The sequence below is a fragment of the Oncorhynchus clarkii genome, chromosome 12 (genome assembly GCF_045791955.1).
Source record: "Oncorhynchus clarkii lewisi isolate Uvic-CL-2024 chromosome 12, UVic_Ocla_1.0, whole genome shotgun sequence".
NCBI lineage: Eukaryota > Metazoa > Chordata > Actinopteri > Salmoniformes > Salmonidae > Oncorhynchus > Oncorhynchus clarkii.
The window spans coordinates 26,305,331-26,318,338 of NC_092158.1; the positions used below are offsets into that span (position 1 = coordinate 26,305,331).

General features: G+C 40.2%; 1 protein-coding gene across 20 annotated transcripts in view; it reads left to right on the forward strand.

The window, feature by feature from the left end:
- The first annotated feature begins 2,069 nt into the window (after positions 1-2,069).
- LOC139422951 (RNA-binding protein Musashi homolog 2) overlaps positions 2,070-13,008 on the forward strand; it is a 351,371-nt gene continuing 340,432 nt past the window's right edge. For all 20 annotated transcript variants that reach the window (XR_011635772.1, XR_011635776.1, XR_011635773.1 and 17 more), the window contains exons 1-5: positions 2,070-2,249; positions 2,592-2,632; positions 2,896-2,977; positions 3,459-3,543; positions 10,336-10,377. Coding sequence is in view for 12 of the 20 variants with exons in the window: in XM_071174454.1 (XP_071030555.1) it covers positions 2,188-2,249; positions 2,592-2,632; positions 2,896-2,977; positions 3,459-3,543; positions 10,336-10,377 (312 nt within the window). In the remaining 8 variants the exon portion in view is untranslated. The remainder of the gene's footprint in view (positions 2,250-2,591; positions 2,633-2,895; positions 2,978-3,458; positions 3,544-10,335; positions 10,378-13,008) is intronic.

The window sequence follows — 13,008 nt, forward strand, 5'->3', positions numbered from 1 at the left end:
TAGGTAGGGATTTATTACATGAATATGCAGAGAGGAAGGGTATATCACTGTTGACTGCCGAAAAGGATCTCGGCTGCATCGGTCATGTTGTTTGAAGGCTGAATTGCATCTCCGACAGGCTCACTTAACACTAGTGGCTCCTCAGATTAAAGGGAATGCACCACCACTCCATAAACCTTGGCTTGGAGTGTTTTCATTTCAATGAATACAACAGATGTCACAATTACTGTGATAGATCCACATTGTGATGTTTACTTGCCTTGTGTGAAGTACTTTGTTGTATTTAGTTGTTTAGAGCTCAGCAAAACTGTGTGTGTGTGTGTGTGTGTGTGTGAGAGTGAGTGAGTGAGTGAGAGCGCGAGGGAATGCATGTTAGTGTAACGACTGTTGGAAGGAGTGGACCAAAGCGCAGCGTGGTACGTGTTCATCTTTATTATTTGAACTGAACACTGATTAACAAAAACAACAAGAGAATAAATGAAACCGAAACCGTTCTGTCTGATGCAGACACAAAAACAGAAAACAACTACCCACAAAACCCATGTGGGAAAAAGCTACCTAAGTATGGTTCTCAATCAGAGACAATGATAGACAGCTGCCAAACAACAAAGAAATACAAAACATAGAAAATGAACATAGAATGCCCACCCTAGTCACACCCTGGCCTAACCAAAATAGAGAATAAAAGCCTCTCTATGGCCAGGGCGTGACAGTTAGACACACGTACACACACGAAAGAGAGAATACGATACCGGAGTAAACATGAACATTTCAGTGTAATGTTGATTATTTCAAGTTGCTTTTTCCTATTTTCGAGTGGAGATTCATCCAAAAATATGTGAAAATAAATTCCACCTACCAATGCTGAACCTACTCTATGTATGTCTTCTGTCTATTGTTAAGGAAAAAGAGCAGGTTCAACATTGGTTAGAATAACTTCATAAGGTATACAATAATGTTTATTGTACAGAAAGGTTGACCTGTGTGGCTTGTGACCAACATTTAAACGAGCTCTCATAGATAAACCAGTTCAGTCAGTAATGACATCATTCTGCACCCAGTTCTAAGTGTCTTGCAAGGGTTCTTCTCAAGTAAAAAGGAGACCAATTTGAGTGTGCGCAAGCGTGCACGTCCGTGTGTCTTCCTCCCTCTGTCTCTGGCCGCAGTAAGGAAATAAACAGCAATCACTGTACCATGACTTGAAATCCACTGAGCATCCAGCTTTAATTGAGCTCTCACTTATGTTCAGATTTAATGGAAAACTAGGCCCGCTTCCCCCAGTTACTGAGTAATGAACATGCATATTCAGAGGTAACAATTAAATCCACCTTTTTTTTCTCCTTTTTCATCTTCAGGTGGACTACGTTTCTTGTACTATAGCATTTCAAAATTCAATATGGAATACAATGCTAAAATGTTCTTCTAAAATAGTATCTTATTAAAAGACATTAAATGTCATGTGAGGGACCATGTTTCTTCAATCCATTTGAACACACAAAATATGCCCCATGCAAGTGTTCACATATAGTGCAGGCTAATACTGTAGACCTACTTAACCTGTCTCGGCCTGAACAATCTACTGTACATGTTCATACAAACATAGAGAAAATAATAATGCATTTCTTTAGGATAAATAATGAAAATATTGCTGATATAAAGGCACAAACAATGTATTCACAATATATCAATATGATAGTTTACAAATCTGTAATAACCAATAGGCCTATTTCACATGCAAATACAACCTACTTTTGACCTTTGACCATGAACTAACTTGGCCCATCATTAATCGTTTCTCTAATTGCATGTGTGCGCTGGAAGGAAATTACTCATTAAATAAAATGTTGCCATTAGGGCATGTAACATTTGTTTTGTATTGACATTGTTACTAATCACAGCGGTTATATTGTCATAAGAGCGTTATGACCAATAGTTTTTTTTGTTTTTGTTTGTTTCATAGGCGGGTTTTCTGTATTAACGTCAATTGGATTGGTTAGTTGACGAGCCCTCGCCCCGCCCAGTGAGGGCTAGGGAGAGCATGCTGAGGGAGGGGGCTAAACTGAGCTGATCCCACGTGTGACGATTCCGTTCCCGGCTCAGTAATATTCTCCCAGTCGGGCTGTGCATAGCTTTTGCAGTGTCTGTGTGTGTTTGTTACTGTAGTTACTGCCTATAGTTTGGTTAGCTATGGAAGGAGACGGGAGTCAAGTTACATCTGGAAGCCCAAATGATTCACAACATGACCCGGGGTAAGATGATAACAATTTCGACTTTCCTTTGTTTATTGCATTTTTCATCTGAGAATGTCTGAGAGAGGATTTAGCAAGAGTGCAGTGCTGGATTCAACTCGCAATGCGCACATCACCATTGGTCTTTCCTTCCGGATGCAGTTAGTAGCGATGAAGCTTCTGCTTTGCTTTAGAAGATTACAGTAGCAAGTGTGGCCTTCCCCTTTTAATAAGATACATTATTGCTATCCAGCGATTTTTGTTTTCTCTCTCTACTCGTTAAGATCGCTTTTAGAAGTAGTTAGTCGTCAAAATGGCCGATCTGACATCTGTACTCACTTCTGCTATGTTTTCTTCTTACAGTAAAATGTTTATTGGTGGCCTCAGCTGGCAAACCTCACCAGGTGAGACAATTATTCCCTTACATTTCCCATGTTTCTTATTTTGTTACAATAATTGATTGTGCATGCTGTGGTCGCGTTCTCTGTGTGTGCAGTAGGCAACTGTATGGGATATCTGAAGTCCCTCTGTTTGCGCGCAAGGTTATTTTAGATTTCCAATCATCTGAAGTCCTCTATTCGACCCCTGTGTTTTTGAAACACACTGACAACAGTATGACAACCATTTGTTATTGACTAATTATCCGACATATTTTCTCTGTTCACAGACAGCCTTAGAGACTATTTTAGCAAATTCGGAGAAATAAGAGAATGTATGGTGATGAGAGACCCCACAACAAAACGTTCCAGGTAAAAGGTTTTTACTTTTGCTTTCCAGTTGGTGAAATGCTATCCTACACTTGTGTAGTTTATATGCCATATATTAACCCGGGCTGTTTGTCCCGCGTTGTGTTTGACAGAGATAGATTAGCTCAAAAGATAGCTGCGGGCGAATGCAATTTGACATTGACTTTGGGACTGAATTGCAATGTTGGTGTAGTGTTTCCCCCTCTCCTATAAATCAATATAAAGTCAAATAACTTATATATCAGTGCCCGCAATCACTATAGTAATCTACAATTTAGGTAGATATTATCTCTATCATTTGAATGAACAGTAGTTAACTGGGACAGTGTAAATACCTGATGTACAGTAAAAACATGATATTCTTGATAGGCTACCATATGTTAATACTCTGAGAGAAACAGTTTATATTTCTACCTTCTCACGTAGTCTATGTAAATAATCTGTGACCTAATTGGTTGTTTCTCTGTATTTCTTTGTTTTGCAGAGGATTTGGATTCGTTACGTTTGCAGATGCTGCCAGTGTAGATAAAGTCTTAGCTCAACCACACCACGAATTAGACTCAAAGACGGTATGTCTGTGTTTTGATGTCATTTGCAATGATATTTTACTGTCTGTGTTGCACGTTTTAAAATATGAATCATTGCCTTTATTAATTTCACTGTCATGCTTGAGATATGACACTGTAATAATACTGTAATATAAGTTCCACATAGCAAAATAATACCACATTGAAACCAACAACAACTGCAGTACATCCATGTGTGGCAGGTGGCATCTCAGAATGCTCACATGCCATTTGCCAGTCACTGGGTTGGCCCTCTTGGTAAAGAGCTATTGGTAAAATGATTTATTTGATCAAAGCTGTAGATGTGGAATTAGCCCATGATATCACCGTGACCCCCTTCATGTAAACTATTGCGGTAAAACACCACGCAGGGGTGAATCTCATACCTGCTTAATTTCCCTTCTCCTCTGAATGAATGAAGGTGACACGCCCCCTTTCCCATCTCCCAGTACCACTCCACATGTGCACATATCCCATGTCACTCACATGGGCTTTCTCTCACAGGCCTCCTCCATGCATATAACCTGTCAGATCGTACACATCACTCTGTTTGATTCATATCGCGTCAATGGAAGTGGGAAGTTACAAATGTGATTCTATTACATAAATATTGATGCCAAAAGGTCCATTAATCCTGTAAAATATTTGTTATTTCATTACATCAAATGATATATACTTATGTATAAGTGTATTTGAAATATTACAAGTGTTGCTTCCAAGTTAAAGTCACAGTACATTGTCAAGTTTGTTAAAACCTATTTTCTGTCTTATAATGTCAACAAACCTGATGCTTCTCCTATCAGCTTACTTCATGTATTCTTCTATTAACAGGCACACACATACACACACACATCCCCATTTATTCTGTTTTATCAAAAGCCTTGAACTATTGTGTCAATGTGGCAGTAGATAAGTCATTAAAGGATGTCAGTAATTTTTGAAGTTCTCTCCGTGTAGTGGTGGATTAGACAGAGTTCAGTTGAGACCATAATTGTCTGCGATTTCTGCTCGGTGGGTGGTGATATCCAGTCATGCTCAGACAGCTCTGGAGATGGAATAGTGCATACCGAAAAATAGATGCTTTGTTAGCAGCCTTCTGTGAAAGCCAAGTTCAGATGGGAGAGTATGTCTTTAAGATATATTTGGAAAGACAAACATATTGTACTTCAGCAGGCGGTGCACAGTTACAGTGGAGCCGGGCTGAAAGCAGTGCTAGAACTTGTTGCACGGCTGTCCTCAGCTGATTGGCAAGTCACTGGAGGGTGCTTGTAAAAGCTTTCCGTTTTTATCTCCATACTTGAAAGCGAAAGAGGAGCGGGTTCATGTTTTGAATGTTATTAAAGGAAACCAGCATCTGTAAGCTGTTGTAGACAATCTTGGGTTGTGCAATGCATATAGCAGGGAGAAAGCCCCAGAGTGCTCTATTTAATATGTGATTATTACACACTCAATGACAGATGTTTCCTATTTAGAGCTCTGCTACATATAATAATATATGGCATACATGTATGAATTAAATCATGATAAATAGCCTACACGCATGCAGTATAAATACTGCAGATTAGCATGTGTTCTATATGTACTTCTGCATGGTACGTATAGTGTGGATATACTCTTTATACATCTAAATTAGGGAGTTGAAGAACTCTTTCTTTGTGATAATGAATAGCCTATGCTTTTGTAAGCTTAATTGAATCGCACTCCTTTTCCCCCTCAAGGTTATTGACAGCACTCATACCAATTGACTTTATTTTCTCTATAGAGATGAGAAGTGTCATCTGGTGTCTTTGCTTGGAGATGTGTCCTGTATCCACATGTCTTGCCGTAACTGAACAAGGAATACGACTCAAAGATTCAAAAAATTCTGCCTGGCAAACTAACCGTTAGTAAGTAACAATTGAGTAGCTGGTAATTAGAAATATTGTCAAATAAAACACTGGTATTAGTTCCGTTGAATTTACTGTTTTGATTATTTAATAAAAAGTATAAATAAAGCTCTCGCCTTAATAAAGCCATTTGGTTTCCATTTTGTTCATACATTGTTTAATGAATACAATTTCATTTGAGTGAAGTAAACTATAATTGAAAAGACAGCTTACAGCTTGGTATATTATTGTATGTAGACACATCTTGCAATCATGTTTTAATGATTCATTTGTTTATTTTCTTCCACAACACTACACATTTATTTATTACTTTTAGTCGAAGTTCCTTTACACTAAGGTGTGTTGTGTAAATAATAATGACATAACGACATATTGAGAAGCGAGCGAGAATAGCCCATGAAAATCATAAGGATTATAGTTCTAAAAGCACAATGATTTATCAGTTAAAGAGAGGGAGGATGTAATGTTATTTGTATGAGCTGAGTTATTGAATAACCTAAAGCATGGCCCTATTGATACTAAGCATTACTTAGATCAACATTTGATACTTCCTGATGTGACTCTGAGGCAAAAGAGGGCACTTTGCCAGTATGCAAAGGAAGTGACTCTACATCACATAGACCTGAACCAGCGGTTTTCTGCCTTATATTCCATTAGTCATTCGGCAGAAGCGCTCGTGTAGCATGTATGTCACACGCTGTATATACTAACTCCTGTGTTAAACAGTGCCTTGTAGTCTCTGATGCTGTATTGTACCAGGTGTCTCTTCTAAAAGAGATTTGATCTTTGTGAGACTAACCTGGACACGCAATAGCCTACAAGTCTGAAGGTTTAGAAAGAGGCTGAGGGCTTATGTAACATTAAATACAATGTGAAAAAACTTTACAATTCTCTTCTCATCCAATGGTACAGTGTTCTTAAACCGACAATATTGGATATTTTGTACAGCCTACTCCAGTTCCGAGCAGTATTACATTTTACATAGATATTCCTCCTTTGTTTTTTTGTGTGGATGTTCTCTCGTGCTAATGGTCTCAGTGTGGAAGGAGGGTTACCCCGTGGAGAAAGATGTCGGTCAGAGACGTGGACAATGAGCACAAGTATGCTTTCATAATGCACACACCATCATAACGTGCCACAGCTATTGTTCAATCCCCCTGATAGCCTGGGTTGCTTTCTGTCCGGTTCTGAAAACAGAGTGCTTTCAGAACGGTATGAATGTGAATGGAGACATATGGCCAAGGAGAGCTCGAGGCTTCAAAACACACATGCCAGCAATTCGGAAACATATTTTGAATGTTATATTTCATATTATGTTATATCCCATCTGGAACAGTATAAGTTATCTTTTTACGTACAGTTATTTTAAAAAAGGATGACGAACGTGATTTGAATTGATTCAAATTCTTCTTTATGTGAGGAGTCACAGTATCCATTATCAATGACCAGGTCAGGATTATTCAGTCTGGACCCCTGCCAGAGGAGATGTATTATACTGCTAAATAAGTCCTATTTTCTTCCAAAACAAAGGTAGCCTATTTCGCCCACAGATATTTTCAGCCATTATTGGATGACCTCTGGCCAAACCCTGTTTGCTGTTTTGATGTAGTAGTTTCAAAGGACAGAATGTCTCGTTGAGGTGAGGGGGATGAGGCCAGAGAGAGAGAGAAACAGAAGAAAGGGCTGTTGCAGCTCCTCTGGACAAATCTAAGCCTCCTCTGTCAGATATCAAATAATGTCAGCTGTGAGCTCACCTCCACCGTGCCACTTGTTGGTTCATGTCTAGCAGGTGCTTTGTCTTCAGTTGATCGTGTGAGCTATACCTGCCTTTTTCAGCCTTAGATTCAACAGATCCTCTGAGTAAATTTGTCTTCTCCTCAGACTTTAATTCTTTATTTACAGTATTCAGCATCTAAACAGGCAGTGCTTTTTTCATTGTCATAATTTGTTGCACTGATAATACATTGAAATGAAACAACACAGACATCATTCTTTTTTACAACATAGCGTAAACAGCAGGGTAATGCAGGCTTCAGAATAGCCCATATGTGGGTAATCAATTGCTCGGGAATGATTTAACGTCCCCCCCAAAAAAACTGTTTTGATGAGGGCATGCTAAATTGCCTAAAGTGAAATGATGAGGCTTCATTTGGGTATTTGTTGGCAGTGCATTTGACATTGGTAATAATACTTGTGTGTGTATGAAAACCGTAGGGAGATTGACAGAAAGAAGCAGAAGATTAATCAGTGTATATCAATGCTTCCTACATCGCTCTAAACACACATCAAAACAGTCAAGAAATCAAGCTTTTTGATAGACCATTTTTGTAGCTTTAAAAACCTATCTTAATCTTAAGCTGCCAGTATAGAGTGAGATCTGTGAAGAGAGAGTTTACCCAGAAGCTGCAATAATGTATGAAATCCTGTTGGAAGATCTGAACTAAGGATGTAAGCAATTGCCTTCTGCCTGGATCTTACACAATCGCACAGTGAGAAGCCCTCTGAGACCCTGCCGTAAAAAGCTGTAACAGAAGATAAGAGAAGAAAAAATGAGAAGGAATGTATTGCTTTTGGTTTGTTCTCTTTTATTAGTTTGACATACCTAGTTGGAAGATGTTGACTGTAGAGCTTGAGAAATAGCTATTTTTAGACTTTGGGATAAGATCCATTAGGGGACAGAGCTATCGATGTGTATGCATTGTCATTTTTACCAGAATTGATACATTATTCTGCATTGATTGAAAAGACTATGCTCTTGTTGATGGATTTGTTATCATTTCATGGATCTAGAAATGATCCCCCCATTGCAATGAGACTCAGTGATTTATATCCTACTGTTGAGGGGAAATAGTACCTCTCGAGATCAATCATTAACACGAAGAGCAAACTACTATTCCTATGGAAGTGTGTAAATGGAATAACCTTTAGTTCCAGACATGCTTTAGTGTACTGTTGTAATGTGAAATATTAGGCCTATATTAAATGTAATTCCCACATAAACTTCCAATTGACATGAATACTTCGACAGAATGAAAACAATCTGTAGAATGTACCCCCCCCCCTTTGGCAAACCTCTCAAAAGAACCATTCATTTCCTAGGCTGTGACCTAAATAAAGGTTTGCTTCTACAAGCTTTATCAACAGATCCCATACTAAGTCATCATTACCTAACACAGCTACACTGGTCATCTGGACAAATGACTGCATTATCTGGCCATTTCAATAAACAAACTAAATGTGTGCATTGCTAATTATTTTCTATCCAATTAGTTGATTAGTAGTGATTGTATGCAGAATAATTCTTTGTCAAGTTCAAAATCCATTGTGGATTTGATTGACATGCTGCAACGCTAAACTGTACCACCTTCACTGCTACTCTATTTAAAAGTTGAACTGTAGCAGAAATGCATGTTGACGTCTTCAAATGAAAAAACAGACCTATATCCAGCTGTGTTGATATTCAGGGACTGGTGTGTAGGTTGGAAAGGTAAGACACCACCAAGTATGACAGCTTTGATATTCAGGGACTGGTGTGTAGGTTGGAAAGGTAAGACACCACCAAGTATGACAGCTTTGATATTCAGGGGCTGGTGTGTAGGTTGGAAAGGTAAGACACCACCAAGTATGACAGCTATGATATTCAGGGACTGGTGTGTAGGTTGGAAAGGTAAGACACCACCAAGTATGACAGCTTTGATATTCAAAGCGTAGGCCTATAGTGTTGTCTTTGCACAAATATGCCCAGCTCCGCTGTGTATTGGAGGTTGAATTGGTTATGCCTGAGGCTAATTGCTAAAACGAATCATTACATGGAATTCATTATGAGTAGGGTTGCCATACCCAGGTGTTATTGAATTCATCTCTCAAATTGACCTGATTTAGAAAGATGGCTAACAATCATAACGCCGCAAGATAGAAATAGGACAGAGAAATATGTTCCTGCTTCGTTCTCACATGTTCCTCTTTCTCATTTGACTACAAACACGTAACAGGTGAAATGAAAGCTACGGTTGGCTGATCTTCCCAGATGGTAACCTTTGTCTCTGTTTCCAACTGAATCATCAATTGCATTCATTATTGAGGAATGTTTTTTTTTTTCTTTTTAATTTAAAATTTCTTAGGAATATGTGATATTAGTGTTGTCTGTGAGATGTAGAGGGTTTATAGGAGGACTATGTTTTTTCCAGCTAATGTGACAGGTTCTCTTCCAGCACAGTTCACCACTTACTCCATCTTTTTGGCTTCTTTTTGTAAATTGAGAGAGAAATCTCAGGCCTACAACTGAGACAGTCTTGATCTTTATGATGATGCAAGGTATGCAAGTCTTTAAAATCCTCACAGAGAAATATGCAGCAACGTAAAGGGTTTGCACTGCTGAACACAAAGTCATTTTCTGAAAGAGAACAATTTCCATCTGTTGCCGTTCCCCCTTCAATAGGTCTGCTTGGATGAGATTGTTTGAAACTTCTCTTTTAAGAGCCTGGTATTAAAGTCAGGAGAAGGCAGCATGACATTGATGCATGAAATAGTTTATTTTCATTCTGAATGCAAGATTGATAAGGCTGCAACCGCACGCCTCAATACCAGTTAAACAGAGGAAGAAAAATATTTTTCCGAGACGACAAGGCAAAGACAGAGAAACAGGTTGATCTGATGCACCTTCCTGCTTATTTCAGAATATCTGGAGTTATTGTCACAGGCCTCAGACTCCTATTTCCAACCCTGAAATAATAATTTCCTCCAAACATTCCAAGGCACTGTTCCCATTGCACGTATTTTGAAGTTTTAGGAATGTTGTTGTCACTTTGGAGAAACATTATCATTCTATCTCTGTTACTACAATTGTCTGAATGTTGATGCACAATTGACAATTTCTTAACACATTCCTTTATGTTTCTATCTTTCACAGATTGATCCTAAGGTTGCCTTCCCCCGACGCGCTCAACCCAAGGTAAGAGCAAACCACCTCACTGACTGTTAGTGCTGCTAACTGACCAGTCAGACTCTTTCTCTAAAGCGCTTGTCTTTATTAGCAACAGGACTCATTTCATTTAGGAAAAAGCACTCCAAAGGCACTTGTGCTATGAGCTTGGGAGCACTTCCAGCACAGTTCAATGTGTTTCTAGACTAATCATAGTATGATGACTATTTGTGAGTTTATAATTACATAGAAGAAGAGATGATTATGCTTGTGTTACTATTAAGGAGAAAAACATGGTCAGCAGTCTCCTTTGGAGACTTCCCCTATGCTGATCCCAATTTGACCAAAACCAAGCAATTATAATAGAGAGGTGATATTTGACATGGAGGTAACTTGTTAATGATGAGAGTATCATCTTTCATAATGGCTTAATCGTGGCTCGGTCACTGGTCGTTTGCGTGTGCTACACACACTTGCTTGTGCCACACACAGACACTCTGTTTGGGGAGGTGGTGTTGGTAATCATGGTGTAGCTGCAGTGTTGAGAAGTGTCTTCTTCATCCCCTCTGACAGGCTTTGGGTTAGAGGGGAGCATCTTTAGGCCAATGTAGTGCTCCTCACATCAGACCTTTTAGACCTGAAATGGGTGGAGATCGATAAGGGAGTTTTCTCCTTCCCACCGGCTCACAGGGAGGTGTTGTTACTGAGCGGTTCTGGTTTCAAATGGGGAATTGGCAGTGAAAGCTTTCAAAGCCAGAGCACATGGTGTCTTAAGGGTATGGGCATATGGAGAAACTACCAGGTCTCCTTTTTTTCACTCCCTCATTTGCCTGTTTGTCGCTTTAACCTTTTCTCTTCCTCAGCTTGTCCCTGAACATCTAAAACACATCAAAAACAACCAACCAAATGTTTTGCCTTCAGATTTTGGGATTTCAGTTAAAAGGAAAGCAACCTCCTCCCTGGAAGGCATAGGTGTTGTGCTTATTCATTTATACATTTCACGACAGTATGCTCTGTTTAGCTGGGACCAACATGTAAGAGAACAGAATCACTCAGAAATACATCATTTTTTTCACAGTGTCATTCTCCTGCTCTTGTTATATCAATGGAAGAAAAGAATGACACCTCAACAGAATTGGTACAGTAGTACAGAAGAACCTGTCGTTGAGATGTTTTAGTCAGGCTGTAGGGCAAGCTCATTAGAGGAGAAAGAGGTTTTTATTTGTAGTATTAAGAGAATGTGGATTTCAAAGGATCTCAGAGCAATAGGATTAAGGCTGATAGATTAGCATGGCATGGCTTTCTCCTTCATGTTCAATTGATTTAAGGCCTTTATAAGCAGTCTGGGTCTGAGGTTGCCATTTAGAAAACACTCTGTTTTTGAATATGTCATTGTGTCTTCCTCCTCCTCTTCAGCCTTGCTGCTTGTTGCTATTGTTTAAGAGGCCTGTCCCCAGTGAGAGATGGGGTTCATTGGGGCAGCTGCTAGGGCAGGCTGCAGGTGCATCCGTGGCGCTGGTTTGGGGAACAAAACATTTTAAGAGACCTATCGGCTTTGGGTTCCTCATGGGCTCACACCTCACTCTACCCTCCATCTATCATGCACTGTAGAATACTTTGTTAACAGCACTGTGTTACTGTGTCTTAGGGATTGTACATTTTGTAGAGAAGGTCTTACATAGCCTACTTTAACCTGTGTCTACCCAGGTACTTCCGACATTGGTCTTAGTGCTGCCATCATAATTCAGCCAGTTTCCTATATCCAAGTTTCCAATACCATTCAGTGTATGAATCTAGGGGATCCAATTATGTTATAATCGTCCTACCTGGCCTTATAGGGATCTGCTCTTGTCTTGTGCCTATAGATCTGCAGGACTGTGTAGCCCCTATAGATCTGCCGGACTGTGTAGCCCCTATAGATCTGCCGGACTGCGTAGCCCCTATAGATCTGCCGGACTGTGTAGCCCCTATAGATTTGCCGGACTGTGTAGCCCCTATAGATCTGCCGGACTGTGTAGCCCCTATAGATCTGCCGGACTGTGTAGCCCCTATAGATCTGCAGGACTGTGTAGCCCCTATAGATCTGCCGGACTGTGTAGCCCCTATAGATCTGCCGGACTGTGTAGCCCCTATAGATCTGCCGGACTGTGTAGCCCCTATAGATCTGCCGGACTGTGTAGCCCCTATAGATCTGCCGGACTGTGTAGCCCCTATAGATCTGCCGGACTGTGTAGCCCCTATAGATCTGCAGGACTGTGTAGCCCCTATAGATCTGCAGGACTGTGTAGCCCCTATAGATCTGCCGGACTGTGTAGCCCCTATAGATCTGCCGGACTGTGTAGCCCCTATAGATCTGCCGGACTGTGTAGCCCCTATAGATCTGCCGGACTGTGTAGCCCCTATAGATCTGCAGGACTGTGTAGCCCCTATAGATCTGCCGGACTGTGTAGCCCCTATAGATCTGCCGGACTGTGTAGCCCCTATAGATCTGCAGGACTGTGTAGCCCCTATAGATCTGCCGGACTGTGTAGCCCCTATAGATCTGCAGGACTGTGTAGCCCCTATAGATCTGCAGGACTGTGTAGCCCCTATAGATCTGCCGGACTGTGTAGCCCCTATAGATCTGCCGGACTGTGTAGCCCCTATAGATCTGCAGGACTG